The 17,835-nt window shown below is 46.6% G+C and overlaps 1 protein-coding gene across 1 annotated transcript in view; it reads right to left on the minus strand.

The window, feature by feature from the left end:
* The window catches only part of LAMC1 (laminin subunit gamma 1), a gene marked incomplete at its 3' end in the record, with an annotated part of 63,634 nt that extends 46,341 nt beyond the window's left edge, over window positions 1-17,293 (minus strand). Inside the window, exon 1 of the mRNA XM_080349013.1 lies at window positions 16,831-17,293. Within this exon, the coding sequence (XP_080205139.1) occupies window positions 16,831-17,215 (385 nt within the window). The 5' untranslated portion in view covers window positions 17,216-17,293. The remainder of the gene's footprint in view (window positions 1-16,830) is intronic.
* Window positions 17,294-17,835: the final 542 nt, after the last annotated feature.

Here is a 17,835-nt window from a genome sequence, read left to right on the forward strand (position 1 = left end):
AAACACCACAGTTTTCTGCATTTATGTTTGTCCTATGAGGCAAGTTCAGCAAAGTTTGGGGTCCTGACATAAAAATTAAATCAGTTTTTGTAGTGGTTACAGCTACTGGGGGGAAGGAAATGGCAGAAACTTACTTATTTGGTGCATGGTACAGATCAGTACAGAGTCCTTATTTCCCCTGTATCATCACTTGTGCTGTATTCCCTTATACACATGGGCTTGTCTGCACAGCGATGGGACAAGGAAAATAGATTTTTAGTAGAGGAAAGAGTTGTACCAAAAAGCAAATGGTCTATCAGCTATTATTTCAGGTTGTTTTTCACCGACTGGCTTTGCAGTTGGTGCCTCTTAATTACGAAAGGCAACAATCCCAAGCTCAGTTTATTATTTGCAATAATCGCACTACCTAGGGAATGGTAGCACACAAAAAAACCCTAATTTATCTAAAAGATGATCTCTTCTTAGCTCACAAAAGCAGCTCCTCAGCGCAGGGTCAAGAGGACATCAGAGAGCAACTCCATCCAAACCCCAGGGCTTCTTAAAATACAAAGCGTACTCCAGCGTCCAGCAAACCTGTCAACACCAACACAATAGCCCTGCCTTGAGCACTTCTATTTTTAACATTTTTCCATCCATGCAAAGCACAACTATTTAATAAACCTAAAGGAAGCGCAACTAAAAGAGTCAAACAAAGCTTATTTTTTTCCGGGCTGTCTGGATTACTACGAGCACAAGCTGTAACCTTCACCAGCCCAAATGTGTTGCAGGGGTTACTGAACTTCAATGTACACTGGCCTCAAGGATGCTAAAAACTGGTGCTCGATCATCGGGGAGCACAACAGCACGTGATGGAGTCGGATCTGGTGCAAAGGCTGATGAGCGATACGCTCGTGTGACGGAATAAGTGTCATCTGGTATAACAGGCGCTAGAAAGGATACGGTTGACCTTAAACAGCCCGCTATTCATTAGATGTATCTAATCCCTTTAATTTTCCTTGGGATTGTGCTGTAAGTCTTGAGTGTTCAACAAAGCGCCTTAACAACCCGCTGGACTGCATACATGTGCGCACGCTGCCTTCAGCAAACATGCCTCTGCTTGCAGGATTCGGTTTGTGTTCGGGCTGAAGACACCCCTGCTCCAAAACCGCCACCAACTCACGGCACTGGAAGGAAACCATGCATTTAGCATCAAAAATAAAACGACCCGGAGGTTTTCCAGTCTTTCTCCCAGCAGGAGGGAAGGGCTGAGTGCTCCAAAACCCCCAGCAGGACTCTGTGGCTTATGTACCACAGCAACTTCACGCTGCTTTTTAAACCAAGTCCACTTTGGACGGTTTTCAAGCATTACCTGGGGTGGAGAGAGCTGACTATTCACCACCTTTCCCCGCAAATGGGAGGGATGAAGCTGCACGACAAAACTGTGCCTGCGCTCGCAAAGTGATGTGACAGAAGAGCATCCCTCCTCGTGCCCTGCCATCAGGCATCAGCACCAAAACATCCCTTGCAGGGGTAAAATAGCAACGACCTCTGCTCAGGCACTCCCAAAATGTGATCACCCCACCTCTTCTGAGTATATCAGAGGCACCTCCCGGCTGGATCCTGCCAGCAAGAGTCGCCTGGGCAGGAACTCGTGCAAAAAATGCATCGCTCCGGGGGTTTGCTCACTCAGCTTTATCTGTGTGGGCAGGACACGTACTAAAGGAAGACCTGTGTAAAGTAAGAAAAGCCCTCAGGTATGCTAAACTCGTTTGCCATTCCTCCAAGCACCAAGGATTAAGCGAGTAGGTGAAAGTTGCATTTAAAGAAAAAACCCATTTTAGGATTAATGAGTTCATCTGCAGGAGCAAAGGGCGTTTATTTTTGTCCCTACAACAGAAGGCATAACCATCTTTATATCTATATTCTACAGAGATTTCTCGCCATTCCTTGGTTGACCCTGTTTGCTGGAAGAGCAGCTCCACACAGGTGGCAGATGACCTGCAGGAAAACCTCCTCCTAGGAGAGGTGTATGCCAACTTTTCATCTCTTAGGAAGCCTTTTAACAAAAGAAATGCTGACGCAACGTCAGCCCAGCCAGCCTGACACATAAAGAACAATAATTCCGCAGAAGCTGTTCTAGTAATTAACCCAAATCACTGAGACGATCCAGCCCCCTTCTCTCCTTCAGCCGCATGTTTAACTCTTAGATATGCAACGAGTATCGGTGGCACAAAAATCATTTACGGGCCCTACGCCATCCATCACTATGGGAACTCCAAGCCCATGAAGAGAAAAGCAAGTCATTACGGTGTTATTAATTCTGAGTAAGCCTATAAATTTAATTGCATCGGGATGCATCACCTCAATCTTCAGCATCATTTATGAAAAATAGATTTAGCCTCTTTCAAATAATTCTTTGTGATAAATGGCTTTGAAAAACACAAACAGGCAGAGTGTTTATCAAGTGATTTTCCACCATAGATCAATCTCTTGCCCTTGAATCTGCTTCCAGGATAGTCAAGCAGCTGCATAAATATCAGTTTGCCCACTTATTTTAATTTAAAAAAAACCCCAACAAATCTCATTATTTCTGCTCATGCAAAGTCAGCTAAAACAAGACAGGACAGCTGAATCTCCAAATAAAGGCATTTTGCATAAAGTAAAACTCTACAAGAATTCAGTGTTTTAAGTCAGAATGTAATGTCTTTGACAATTCTTCCCCCAAAATGCTCTCTAATCTCTCTCTGGATCTTTTTCTCAGGTTTCTTACTTCAACTAATGAGCTGATCCATGAGCAAGGCACAAAAGTGGAAATTTCAGATTGCTCATTTCCTTTCTTTCAAAGCTCACAGTAGCTTCCCAGAATCCAAAGCCCTCGCTTTGAGTTCACCTTATCACCACAATCCTTCTGAAAAAGTTCTAAGGTGTTTTCAAAATCAAAATGCAACTGGTGTCAGTGTGACCCCCATCCCCAGGCTGTGCATCCTCAGTGCCTCCTCCCCACCAACCAGCACTCTAGTGGCCTCAGGCGCATCCCAGTATCACCAAGGCCACCAAAAGGTTATCTTTCCATCAAATTAGCCACTGGGACTTAATCAAGCAAGCTGATGCAAGGGCTGTGTCATTCTTTGCCCCCAGCTGTGGTGCGTTGGGCAGGGCTGAGAGAAGCCAGTGTATCTTGGGAGATGTGAAGCCACCACCCCTTCATTCCTTGCCTCCTGAATTGCAGAGCTGCAGGACAGCTATTCTGCGGGGACACTGGGACACCGTGGGATTCACGCACGCAAAATGCTTCTGCCTTGTAATCTGTTGTCACAGCAACGGGACTGTCAGCCTGAAAGCCTTGGGGCTGGCGGAAGAGGAAGGAGGGGATGAAGCAGATGCACAAGATAAAAACAACATAGAGACAAGTATTTGAGCACCCGGAACAAAAGCTTGAGCTTCCTTATGGCTTATACTTCATTTTGGAAAATCACAGAATAGCTTGGGTTGGAAGGGACCTTCAAAGCTCCCCCAGTGCCCCCCCTGCCATGAGCAGGGACATCTTCACCAGCTCAGGTTGCTCAGAGCCCCGTCCAGCCTGGCCTGGGATGTCTCCAGGGATGGTTCATCCACCACCTCTCTGGCCAACCTGGGCCAGGCTCTCACCACCCTCAGGGGCTAAAATTCTTTCCTTGTATCTACTCCGAATCTCCCTTCTTTAACACCCTGTACTGAAAGGAAGATGTTTAATGACGACTTGGTTGTTTTACCTTGGTAGCATCCTTCAAAGAAACAAAATGGCATATGTCCTCTAGGCACAGTAGATGGAAGACGCTCCAGGAGTGCCTTACCAATTACTTATTAATCTCGTTTTAATTGCTGATTCAGAATGAGCAGTAATCTTTTCCTCCCCTTCAGAAATCTTTAAACCTGCCTTTCTCAAGGATGCGAGAAAACCGTGCAGAGCTAGAGCTCTTTCAACTACAAATGCTTGTTTACACTTTAAAGCAAGTCTCTACTACTAGAACCTAATTAAGTAATCATTAAGGATATAAAGAGCATGAGGTTCCACTCCACAATATGCAAAACCATCATCACTCGCCCTGGAGGCTCTTGCCTTTCCCATCTCTTCTCACAGCTCAGAAGGCAGATGGAAGAAGAAAGAAGTGGTGTTAGCATCTACTTCAAGCAGCAGGACAGAGGACAGTCAGAAAACCACCATGGATTTTTTTAACTTTTTCTTTTTAATTATTATTTTTAAAGCACAGCGAGGCTGTCCTTGTGTTAGACCAAGCAAGACACCTCATAGCATCACCTGAAGCAACTGCTCCATGTAAAACACCTTTCACAGCCTCCATGCCTACCTCCCAACCAAAACCTTTGGCAATCCATTACTTTTGCTGCTGAGTTACCCACACTGAAAGCTGGCTTGAAAACATCAGCAAGAAAAAAAAAAAAGCAAAAGCTGATAGATTTAAGCTGTATGTTTTAAGATAAGCTTCCCTGGAGCAGCCAGCACAGCTACCTGAACAAAGCAAGCGTTTCCGCAGACCACATACGGCTACGGGAGCACATGCCCCTCTTGCATGTTGGACTATTACCAACAAATTTCTTCAGCAAGTCTGGACACGCGTCACTCCTCAGAGGGGGATGATAAAGCAAGTTTTCCCATGTTACGCTGATTACACACAGACAGCAAAGATGTGAACCGAACACCCCGCACTTTCACGTCCTCCACGGGACCAACGACAGCACCAACTCTTTCTTTTTTTTGAGGTTTCTTCCATTTTCTCGTTGTTTCCCCAGAGCCGTGAGCAGTTTTTTGCGGCGGGATGGAGGAGGCAGCAGGGATGCTGAGCACGTGGGGATGCCCAGACCAGGCAGCTGTGTTCTTGCAGGAAGGACAAAAGCCAGCGGGGCCGCCAGCACTGCTGTGAGGTTCAAAGACTCACACAATTTAGCCAGGCACAGTTTAAATTTTCTGGTAATGACGCAGATTAACGGCTCCAGACCCTATTCTTTTTGCTGTGCCACCTCTCTTCTCATAAGCCCCCTCTATACCCTGTATAAGCACTTGATACCACTCCCACCGATGGGATCACCCTTCCCAAACACAGATCGTTCCCTCCCACTGTTTCCAAGTTAACGTTGACTTTTTAAGGGTGAAAGCAACACAATTAAAATTTAAAAGAAAGCAGGATCCAGGGGACAGAAAGGCTGGCAGACAGGGGCCTTCCCAGCCACCAGAGCAGCGTGTTGATTTTTTACCATGCAGCTCACAGAAGAACATGCCACAGATTGAATGGATGGCATGAAAAAGGTCATGGACTCACAGCCAAATTCATGAGGAGATGTGTTTGGTATGAGGTTTTGCAACGGGAAGAATTGAGATTCCTACAAATATTCATAGTCTCTTCTACGTAATAGCTAGCAATACCATCCAGGCAAAGATCAGCGGCCAAGACCATAGCGCTGTTGTAACTGCACATGCAGCTAATTAACCGCTAATTTGGTGAGTAAGAAAGCGCAAAGCGCCCTGAACTGACTACTTCAAGTGCACCAGAAGGCCAGTCCAGTTCCTTCCCCAACACAAACAGGAGCTTTACAGGGGCTGTAACCAAATCTCTCAAGCTTTGCAGGACTCACAAGCGACCATTGCTGCAGCTGCATTGGGGTAGGTGCTATGAATTAAAACATGATTTGTAATTTAAAAAAAATAAATAAAACACAACAACAACAAAAAAAAAACCAAACACCACCACCAGTATTGTTACTACCATGGTTTTGCTTGAATTTGGAGAGAAATAAAGCACAGAAAGGCAACAAACTCAACTTTGGGAATCTTCTAGTGTCCTGCCCATGTACTTTTGAAGTAGCAAACACCTTTTCCTAGAGATTTCCAAACGTAACAGTGGATACCAAATTAAAGGCCTTTTAAGAGCGCCTCTTAGATAGTTTCTCATGAAATTGTGGGCTCCATACTCAAATAAAGACTGGCAGCACTCTGCCAAGGGACAGACAGAACCCACCTGGGGTGCAAGGGACGCCCCAATTTCAGGATTTACTGTCTTCCCAGCAGCTTGCAAGAGGTATGGGCTTCTCCTGATGTGGCTCCTACACATCACAAGGAGAGGAAGTACAGAGAAATAAGGCTACAATGATATCTTCAGTGGAGAAAACGCACCTTAAGTTGTCCCAAACCCATAGCTGCTATTGCTGCCTGCTCTCCAGGGTCTCATCCTGCAGACTTGCAGCTAGATACTCACTCATCATCTACATTGGTAACTTCTAGCAACTTTTTCTGCACCCAATAGCCTCAACTTCTTTAAAGAAATGTAATTCTGGAAAAGCAAAAAAGGTGCTCTTTATTTCTGCTTTTTGGGAATACTGAAAGACAAGAATAACTAAGGTCACTTGCAAAAGAACTGTGGTTTCAGAGCAGTAGCTCTGTCACTCAGTCATTTCCTAGAGGTATTTACCACGATTTGAAATATCAGCCCTTCACAAAAACCACAAGCTTCCCTTCCTAACCAGAATCCGGGGACTCTGGCACCGCAACAACCTATTTGCAATGTATTCAGACAAACTGCCAAAAAGAAACAGACAGCACTAAATACGCTTCCTTATAACAGTTACGATAAAAGCAAAAAAGACCTTTATTTCCTAAAAGTCCTATAAAGCTCCTGATAAAGCTCATCTCTGTATCAGCGCTTGAGGTACCCAGGTTTAGCTGCCTCTGTGTTGGAGGTACAAGGGATGTCCCTGCTTGTCCTCCTGCCCCTGGTGACCATGGGAGGGAGGGTCTATGTACAATGTATGCAGAGTCGCCCTGCTTAGAAAGCACAAAAGCGGTGACTCGTGTAATGACGCTAATTTAATCAGTTAACTCATGCCTGCAGAGCAGGGATGGAGGCGACTGAAGAGCCGTCCCCGTTCCACCAGCAATCCCAGTGAGTTGGGGACAGGGGAGGGAGCAGGCTGAGTGCAACAAAGGGAAACCAAGAGATTTCATTAAATAGACACTACATGATGATGGCAGGACATGGTTTTATTTAGAGTTCAAATTTCACCCTAAGAACAGCCCCTGCAACAGCTGCCCCATCCTAAATGTCTTTACTCCACGCTTTGTGCATTTTCTTCATAACCCTGCTGGGAATCAGCACCGAAAAGTGTTAGTTTTTCATGAAAAAATAAAGCCTTCAACTCTGAAAAACTTGTAATTGTCCTTCAATGAGGGGCTTCCTACCTTCCCGAACCCTACCACGTGCAAGAGGGAAACTACAGAATACTACTAAGCTTTTATCGATTCTGAATTTGCGTTGCGCCTCCCTCATCTGAGTCTGATCAAAATGAGACCTGTCAGCCTCTTGCCTGAAGAGGTATACAAAGGAGCCAGCACACGGGCTGAGAGGCTGCTCCTGGAACCAAAAGCACCGGGAGATTTCAGCAGAACATCCCCAGGATGGGGAAACACCCCCAGGAACATCTCAGTACCTGGGAAACAGGAGCAGGAGGGAGATGAAACTCAGACAGGCTGCAAGAAGCTTCACAATGGAGAAGGAAGGGAGAGGGACCAGAAAACACAAGTACCCTCTTTCCCCAAAAATAAGCCCTAGCATGATTTTTCAGGATGCTTGAAATATAAGCCCTACTCACAGTTCATTTTAAAAAGTCTATTTAAGTTGTGTCCAGGCAGCTATACATGTAAAAATGTAAAATTAATTGGCACAGAATGTAGGAGGACAGATGTGACAGATGTTCCAGAATGAGATGACATGACTGTATTTCAATAAATGTTCGTTTTTTTGTTAAAGAATCAATGTAGATGGAGCTCACGGAAAAATAAGATATCCCCTGAAAATAAGCCCTAGCGCATCTTTTGGAGCAAAAATTAATACAAGACCCTGTCTTACTTTTGGGGACACAGGGTCAAGTAAGCACCGAGCTTAGAGCAACCACAGCGTTAAGTATCAGCTTCTTCACTAGTTCATCAAGCAGCTGATTCAGCGTCGAGAAACTGCTCGTCCTACATTAGTCGGGCCAGGACCCATGAGACCTGCGAAGGCAGCCAGCTTTTTAACAAAATAAAAGGAGGTTTCTGGGCCAAGCCCTGCTCCCCGACAACCGTGGGCAGGAGGCAGGGCTGAGGGAGACACACCAGAGCCCCACAAATAAAGCTGCCGGGAAGAACATCCCCCTGCAAAATCCCACCGGATGGGAGCACGTAAAGAACCGCAGATGAAAGAACTATAAATAATCACCATCATCAGAAGCCACAGAAGTCCTAGGGTGAGAACATTTTCTTTTTGCTTGGACAAGCGGTCCCACTGAATGCTGCGATACCAAGAAGTATCTGATGGTGTTTTTTCCAGAAGGGACTGGTTTTTCATTCCACTGACCTCAGTAAGAGAGATTCCCAACACAAACCGCATCTTTCAGACCATGCAGCTTCTACTCCACAACCTTGTATATACAGCATAAGAAAGTACCACAAAAACTGCCCGTTTACCCCTCCTGAAGGGCTTCAATACAACCACTAGCTTAAAGACTTTGAGACACTTAAACATTTAACTCAAAGTAGGTTAGAAAGATTCATTTTCCTGAAACAAAATACACAGGAAAAGAATTTTTATGTCTTTTACTTTTTAAATTCTGTTCAGGATTTTTGATGGTTTTCCCCCCACCAAAAAAACAAACCCAGAAGCCAGCCCAGGCATAACGTGCTGTACGAGCCCCAGCTCACCAGGGTGGGAACAAGGTCTTTTCTGAGGCCAAGCAGGCTGAGCTATAAAACAGACCTCGACAAAATAACTGCAAGACGAAAGAGCAGAGTGCTCAGAACTGGGCTGGTGTCAACCCCAAACTCTGCAGAGCTCCCTCGGCCAAGGGAATGAGTATTTTGGGCAACCCTCGGTAATCCAAGTGCTACCACGTGCAGTCAGCGGCCACCTGCTCCAACACACGTGGACCGGGGAAGAACAACTCATCATTGAGCAGGTTGCGATGTCTGGTAGGCTTTAGGGTTTTTGTTTGGTTGGTTAGGTTTTTTTGAGCTGGTTTGTTCATTTTTATTATTATTTTAATTATATGCTTTTAAAATATTTTATTTATAATAAGAGACTTGTCAGACACAGCCAATCTTTTAATTTCAAATTAATTTCAAATTTCAAATTTCTTAAACAGAGCAATGCAAGGGTCAAGTCTTCCTCCTTTCCGCTTCAGCCCCCGCTGCCTCACCTAAAGCCATTTAACAATTCTGCACCCTGATTGGCATCTCAGGCCCCCAAGGATAAGTTCCAGGATTGTCCCCACTGCCACGGGGCTGGTGACCTCCTGGAAAACACAGGACCTGCTACAAAGCCAAGTCAGATGAGCAATTCTCTCTTACACCCAAGTTCACAATGGAGACAAGCACATTACACAAAGCTGGCCCAGGAACCTACAAGCCCCGAGTCTTTGAAAGATCTCAATCTACCATCTCCACAAATGCCATAAAAAAGAAAACCATCTTCTCCTTCCCCCATAAAAACAACAAACCCTTCAAACCAACTGTGCAAATAAGCCCTCAAGCCTTCTGGAAGTCTACATCCCATGTACAAGATGGTACTAGCTTACCTACCAGGGGGAAAACAAAACAACAACAAAAAAATCCAATAATCGTTTTTGGATACTATTTCTAAAAGAGGAAATTCTGAAATTCTCCATTACTGAACACAGCTGTGTTGTGTCAGAACTGCAGGCGTGATTAACGCTGGAAACAGCTCTTTGATGACTATCGCACCGGAATCTCTAAAACAAGTAGAAGCATGGAAACAAGAAGCGCTTTGCCACCCAGTTTCACAACAAAACGCTCAAGATCACTGAATAATATATAAGGGGTTGGTTAGTGGGTGGGGGCTTTACGGTAAGTGATCTCCCAAAAAGGGCTGGGCTGGTAGAAGAGATTAAAGACTATGGCTGATTTTACTTTTTCATTTAAATAAAATACCCTGCCATTTCTGTTCCTTTTTACAGTTGAATTTTTACCAACGCTGACATGACAGCCAACATCGCCATCCTACCAGCATGCTGCTAAAAACCCGACGTTACCCACAGGATGCTGCAGACCACGAGAGCAAACTCAAGTACATCCCTGGCAAATGGCTCAGCGTTAAGAGCTCGTCCTAGTATTACAAGGAGTTTTAAACACAAATAGTGATGCCTCAGGTCCTCAACACCAGCATCGGCATTTATCGCTCACTTAGAGCCTGGAAAGATCAATTTGGCACACACACACCATGAGGAAACCCAACATAATGCTGTTTGCGCAGCAGGACAACAGACCCAGCGAGGTTTCTGCAATTTATTGGTGAACTCTGAAACTAATATTATTTTCTAATAAAAACGCACTGTGGTAGCCACCAATAAGCAAAATCTCATGGTTAAGAGATCTGTAGAAGCGGGCTGAAACAGTCTGTCTTGGGCAGGAGCTCCAAAGGGGCCGCAGCCCCAGGCTGAGCTTCCAAAGGTTATTACGAACCAGCGACGGCGACGTTTGATGCAACTAGTCCAGTTTAACCACCCAGACCTCATATCCCAGCTTACCCCACTGGGCTCAGAATTACAGTGAACTAGAGACCCAAGTTTCCATCCATCTGTGCTGGAAATGGTTTTCTCTATGTGTTCTTTGCAGAGCAAGCCCATTTTTCATTTCTGTGGGAAGCAGCAGCCAGGGAATTTCACTTGCAGACTCAGAGAAACTGGGAGAACCTCCCAAAGCTTTGGCTGTAAGAGAAAACGCTACCGAATAAGCCAGAAATCTTGCGGCGAGCTGACAATTCTGAGCAGCAAACCCAATCTCCCAAGTTTTGAACCTACAAAAGCAACTATTTGACTGTGTCAAAACCAGTGATTAATCCTTCTAGCAACTCAGGGCAAGCACCACAAATAGCAGCTGTTTTTGCAGCAGAATGCCACACAATCCCAGCTCTCTCCATCCCCCAAAATAAGCGCTCTGCCGTGTATAGTATTCCCAAAGGCGTCACGCATTGACATCGGCGTCTCAAGGAAGAAGCAGGATGGAGGAACTGGAGAAAACCTGGGAATTTAAAGGGTATGCGGGAAGCGTCAAAGAGCTTTAAAGCGACTTTATATAACCACACCGAACAACTGCTGGCCATTAAAAGCCCTCATCTCTCAATTACTCCTGTCGAAACCTGCAAAAAGTAAATCAAGCCTTTGCCAGACCAACTAAAATAGAGTCCCCCCAGGGCTCCGCAAATACCACGGCGAAGCTGCCGCGGCACAGGGCCGGCCCGGGCTCGGCACATCTGCCAGGGCTTCCCAACGCGCCCCGAAATGCCGGAAACGCTCACTCCCAACACCGTCATCACCGTTTCTCAGAGATTTTAAATCGTGGCAGAACTTCAGACACGCGCATCCTCACTGGTTCCCAGGGAAGGCAGCGAACCGCAGCCTCGTGAAGTGTTAATAAGGTAACCCAGCAAATTAACAGCAAAGCGACTGATTGCATCCCAGTGGCATAAACTACGTGGTTAATTTAAGGTGCATTTCATAGCCCTCCCTTTGAAAAAAATAAAAAAGGACTTTTTTTTCTTTCGTACTATAGGAAAAAAACCTAATCTGCTACAAACAACTGGCAAATCAAGCCGTAGCTGAGCAAAAGAACTGGCATCTTGCCTGGGTTTCCTTGTAAATGCCTTCAAATGGCAGTCATACCCCAAACTATGCTTCACGGACAAAGTATATATAACCAAGCATCATCGCTCTCCTCAGAGCCAAATAAAGGACAGTGGTTAGAAAAGGAGGAGGTGAAGGAGATGGGCAATGCATTTCTCCTAACAACCAGCATTTTTTTTTTCTTACAAGTTTTTCTTTATTTTATACATGCAGGATATCCTCCAGCTCAGTGACAAGGGTTTCTAGGCTGGTCTGCAGCAGGGATTCCAGAATAATTCGAAAGCGGGAATACTCAGTTCTAACCACAGTCCATACCCACAAACACAGCCAACGTGTTTCCAGTGAAGGTGAGCAGCAGCTTAATTTTTCTTCTTGGACGGCAGGCTCCTCTTCCCAGGCGGCGAGAGAAGAGGTGAGAATCAGCTCTTCCCATCTACCAGATAGTCCTGAACCCACAGCTGAGGCCACCGGTGTCATCGGTCCAGCATGTCTCCTGGGCACCGTCCCTGCTGAGATGCGGAGACAGGGACGGCCAGCCCAGCCTGCTCCCACCTCCCAGGCCTGTTGATGAAAGCGTGGCCGCTCTCAGTGCTGAGGACGCTGCCTCTTTGTCCGAGGAACAAAACACCGGGATCACGATAGCCGAAATCAAGCAGATCCAGGCAGAGAGTAAAAGCAGCGGGGGAAAAATGAGAGGTGGCTCCAGCGGGGATAATTTGGAACAGGGACATAAAAAAAGTGGATAAAACATGTCTTGAAACAACAGAAAGCACAGAGAACTTAGAGCTGATGAAGGAAGAAGCGAGAATCTGATCTGAAGAAAAGATACATCTGAAATGACACAAGCCTTTTGCCCAGCAACACTGCCTAGCACTAAAAATACTCAGTCTTATTTCTTTTCCCCTTCTTCCAGTGTTCAGATGAGCAGCCTTAACACATGGCTTTGGTGTGTTAGGGGTCTAGATAGCAAAGCCCTGCTAAAATGTACACACACAAAGCGCTGGGGAGATGCCAGAGCGATCCCAATGCTCCCAGCACAAGCAAACAGCACAGACTGTAAAAATAACGTGATGCTCTGGCCTCAGAAAAAGCGGTCAACTAACTACATACCGTAACGCTGCAGCGTCCATCTTCTATTTAAAAGCTGGCACCGCTGCTCCAAAGTCCTTATTCCTGGACTATACGGGAACATGGGGGGAGGGCAGCATTGGGAAAGAAAGACTGGTTGGTTCAAGTCTAAATTAGAAATAATTCAACCTGAAGAACTAAAAAAATGGGGAAAGGAGAGGGATGCTTTTGAGAAAAGTGGAAGAAAGGACATGGCAGTGCTCCCCCCTCCTCTTGCCCACTAACCTCATTACCCGGACACCACAACTCCCCCCTCCTGATTTACAGCTGCGAATTCATGTCTCCAGGCCTCATGGGGGAGGACTCTTACTCAGGGGGTCTTAATACCCTCTCACACAAAGAGCAGCAGCTTTTATAACTCCAGATGCTCCTTGTGCAGGGACTGGTAATTACCCCAATTCCACTCTCCCCAGGGAGCACCCTGACTTCTAGGCACAGATCTCTTTTCTAAACACCCCCAGGATCCCAGCCTTTAACTTGGTCATAACGATCTGGCTGTAGTTTTTTCTACCTCAGCTTCTTTGCTAACATCTAGCCCCAAAACTAAACATTTTTAAACTTGTTTTGAACTGTAAACTGTAATAAGATTGGAAAGAAACCCACACTCACAGGCTGGCTGCAGTTCTTACTGACCCTTTGAAGGCTCCCTCCAAAATGTTACACTGATTTACACAGACATTGCTGGATGTTAATCAAGACATCCCAAACTGCCAAAATCTCAGTGCAGGGCAGCACTTGCATGTTGGAAGCCCAAAGGTGACACTGCCAGCCCCAAATGGGTGCAAACCAGCTCTAACCATTTGGGATAACCAGTGCTCTTAGAAATAAAGGCAACTGCAGCATCAAATGAGGACACGGGTTTGAGCACACAGCCTAATCTTAGAAAAACAACACACAATACTAACTGCATAAAAGGGCCCTGTGTCCCAGAACGCGTTCGCATCCGACCAAGTACGCAAATACTCGTCAAGCCCTTTGCCTCTTACCGATGCCAATAATTAAGTGCCCTGCAGACCATGGTGTGCCGGGGGCACGCAGAATCCAAGCTCACACAAAGAAAAATGGCTTGAAGTCTTCACAAGAGAGAGGGAGCAACACGGCAGAGGAGTTTGGGGCATTTGAGACTGAAATGGCACTTTATGGTACTCGACAGTTCTTCAACCTGCAATGACCTCAGCGACGTACGCAAAGTCTCACAGGAATATCTGCTGCTCGCACAGCACGTGCACTGACAGCTTAATGCCTTGCTATGAGTCTTCTTTAACTCCTGCCGCCACCATCATGCCTGTAACAAGCTTCTGATTCTTAAAAGGCTTTATACTAGAAACACCCCACCCAAACACCTAACTGGAAAAAAAAAGAAACAAAAGCCACACTCAAACATCTGCGTGTCAGCCAGGCAGCTTCTTAAAAAGCTTTAGTCCAAAACATATGCCGGAGCAAATTCACAAAGCCACAGGAGCCTGTGAACAAACCTGAAACCCAAGTGATTATGACAATCAGGTTGCAATACTACAGTATTTTAAAGATGTGGTTGTTTTCATCAAAGAAATGTGCACAGTTCTTCAAAGCCCAGGATGCAGCGCACTTCTTGCTCCAGTATGTCAGAAAAACATTTTTCAAAGAACACCCATATACATACAGATGCACAGACTCAAGGGCAGCACCAATACAAATGCACCTATAAACTAAGTTTTACCTTGATAATGAAGAATTATGTTGATGTCCTATTGCAAAAGAAGCTGAGATAAATCTCAGCCCACCATTTTTTCCAAGTGTCCTGAACAAAAATCTCCAATGTACAAGGAAAAGAATATAAACAGGCCTTAGTAATTACCTCCCTTATGCGAATGATTACAGATTCTTACATAGTATTTCCTTCATGATTCCTAACACAAATAAAGATTTTTAGGTCAGTGAGATGCTCCCAGAGCTGGGGCAGGTGGATGCTGTCAGCAGGTAACCCCTTGTACAGGACTCAGCATCATCGTCTCTATCTCACAAAGGCAGACAGGAGCTGTTTCACACCACCTGTCCTCAGGCTGTGAAACCCAACATCCAGCTCCCCAACCCCTAAAACAACTCGTTTGTTTTTTTCCCCTCTAAATTACACCAAAAGCAAGATAGAATCATAGAATCATTTTGGTTGGAAAAGACCTTTAAGATCTCCAAGCCCAACCGTTAACCTAACACTGGTAAGTCCACCTCTAAACCATGTCCCCAAGATGTATTATTGATGCTAAAACTTAAGGTTCAAGAGCAGCTCTTCAACAAAAAACATGAACTGTTACACTGAGGGGTTTTTTTTAGTTTTTACTTTATTTAATGATGTGAGGATAAGCACTGGGGTTACAACTTTCCCTTAGATGTTTTGTCTTCCAGTCCTAAACAATCACCTTTCCTCCATGTCACAACAGCTTAGATAAGCGGATGAGCAGAGCAAAACAAAACCTTGCCCACAAACCAAAGCGAAGGCTAAAATACTTCATCCCAAAGGAACCCCTGGGAATGCTGACGAGTGAGACAACTCTCCTTTTCCTTTTTTGACTCAACATTACGTGTTCCGCAGCAACGCTGACTGCCCCAAGAAACCTAATTCACACAGTATTTAATATTTAAAAGATAACACTGCCCTAGTATAAGAAAGAGGACACAGAGCAGGCAGATGTGCATTTGTATGCACACGTTTACCCGCAGTGCTTGCTGCCTTCCCACCACCCAAACCAGAGTATGGGGGCTTCACAATCTGGGGTTCATTGCACCCTGAAGAGAAGCTGGCAAATTAACGTGTGCTGATATTAAGTTACATCCATCATTAACTAATTGATATGATAAATGCTTTCTGACCACCTGCAAAACGAAGAGATGTTTTTCAAGTTTTAGATCCTTCTGCATGACAGGAGACAGAATATTAAGTAATACACTGTTTAGAAGCAAAGTGCTTAGCTTATATTTGACTAGTAACTAGTAGATAGATTGTAAGTAAGAAACTAATCAATTGCAACTAACCTCACAAATTATTTCTTGGTGTAGATGTATCCTATGTTAAAAATTTCCAAAAATTGTAATGAATATGCAATAATTGCATGAACATGAGCAACGCAGCAGCACCCAGTTGCTGGAGCACTTATGGAGGATGATCCCCAGTGTTCTAATGAAGAATGCCTGCTTAACGGTATAATTGACTTCGCTGTTAAGTTTATTTCTTTGTTTCAGCCCCACAGCAAACACCAGCAGCCTGGGCAGCAGAAACCCCTTCCAACACTCATTCTCGCTGTGGGGAAGGCTGAAATTCACTTTTACAAAGCACCGTTTTGCAGCCGTGACTGTCCCCAAGGACAACGCCAGCAGCCTGGGGTGAAGTGAAACAAAGAAAACAGCAAAGTCAATTATACTGTTAAGCAGGGATTCTTCATTAGAACACCGGGGATCATCCTCCATAAGTGCTCCAATGACTAGATGCTCTTGCGTTGCTTATGCTCACACAATTCTTACGTATTCATTACAATTTTTAGAAGTTTTTAACATACATCTATACCAAGAAATAATTGATAAGGTTAGTTACAATTCCTTAGTTTCTTACTTACAATATATCTATTAATTACTAGTCAAATATAAGTAAGCACTTTGCTTCTAAATAGTGTATTACTTAATATTCTGTCTCTCGTCATGCAGAAGGATCTAAAACTTGAAAAACATCCCCTCGTTTTGCAGGTGGTCAGAAAGCATTTATCATGCCAATTGGTTAACGACGGGCGCGTCTTTTGTAACTTAATCACAGCACACGTTAACTTAGCAGTTTCTCTTCAGAAGAGCCCCGCAGGACCAAACCCTCGGCTGAGGCGACCCGGGGGTGTTTCACTGTGACAAACCGAGCCGGGATGTGCTCACACCCCCAAACCCCGCTTCGGCCAACCCCGCCTAATCACCGCCTTTAACCAACATGAACCGGGGCGACGGCGCTAGGACCCGGGGCGACGGCGCTAGGACCCGGGGCGGCCCCTCAGCCCCCCTTCCCCTCCGCGGCCTCCCCGCTGCCGCCGTTCTCCCGGGGGGCCTTACCCAGGTGCAGGGTGAGGTTGACGGCGGTGGGGTGCTGCACGCCGGCCAGCATGGTGCGGCTCTGCCACCAGGTGGCATCGGCCGGGCTGTTGTAGTCGGTGAGGAAGGCGGCGCCGTGGCTCAGGTGCGGCTGGGCGGCGTCGCAGAGGTGGCAGGACTGGGTGACGCCGGTGACGCCGGTCTGCACACAGTACTCCTCGGCCGGCGCCCCGCACGTGTGGGTGGCCAGCACGGTGGCGTTGAACGCGGCGTTGACGAACTCGGGCATGCAGCGCTGCGGCCGGCCGCTCCGCTCCTCCGTGCACTCGTCCATGGCGCCGCCGCACCGCCCCGCCAGCCACAGCCACAGCGCCGCCAGCCACAGCGCCTGGCGCTCACCCCCCATGCCGCTGGGCTGGCCGAGCGGGCGCGGAGCCGGCGGAGGGGCTCGCTGGCTGCTGCTCGTCCCGCCGCTCCCCGCCTGGCCGCGGGCTGGGATGGGCCCGGCCCGGGCGGGGCTGCAGCGCGGGGCAGGCCGGGAGCGGGTCCCCTCCTCCCGGAATGCGCGGGCTTAAAGGGGCGATGGCGGCGGGGCCCGGCCTGAGGAGAAACGCCTTTCCCGCCTTTTCGCCCCGCTGCCGGCGGCCCTCGCGGAGCGGACACCCCCTGTGTGACAGGGATCGCCCCCACAGCGGCGTCGCCTGTCGCCCAGCGGGCGGGGACGTCACCCCCCGCCATGGCGCCGGGCCCAGTCACCGCCTCTGCCTCCTCAGAAGCCGCGCCGTTTCCTTATTTCAAAGGAAAAAAAGTTTCTCAAGAAATCGGAGAAAATTGCGCTTTCCCAGACAGGCCATTCTGAACACGGTCGGTCTCGTGAAAATGAGTGGACCCGTGTTGCCCCTCAGCTTCTTTAAATTTTAATGAGCTTCCAGCAATTTTCGCATCTAAACCCACATCCCTGCGCTGCTTAGAGGGATCCGCTCTGCCAGGTGTAGCCAAAGGCTGCGTTATGGTTTCTAGCTATTG

This window comes from Nesoenas mayeri (assembly GCF_963082525.1).
Source record: "Nesoenas mayeri genome assembly, chromosome: 8".
Taxonomy (NCBI): Eukaryota; Metazoa; Chordata; class Aves; order Columbiformes; family Columbidae; genus Nesoenas; species Nesoenas mayeri.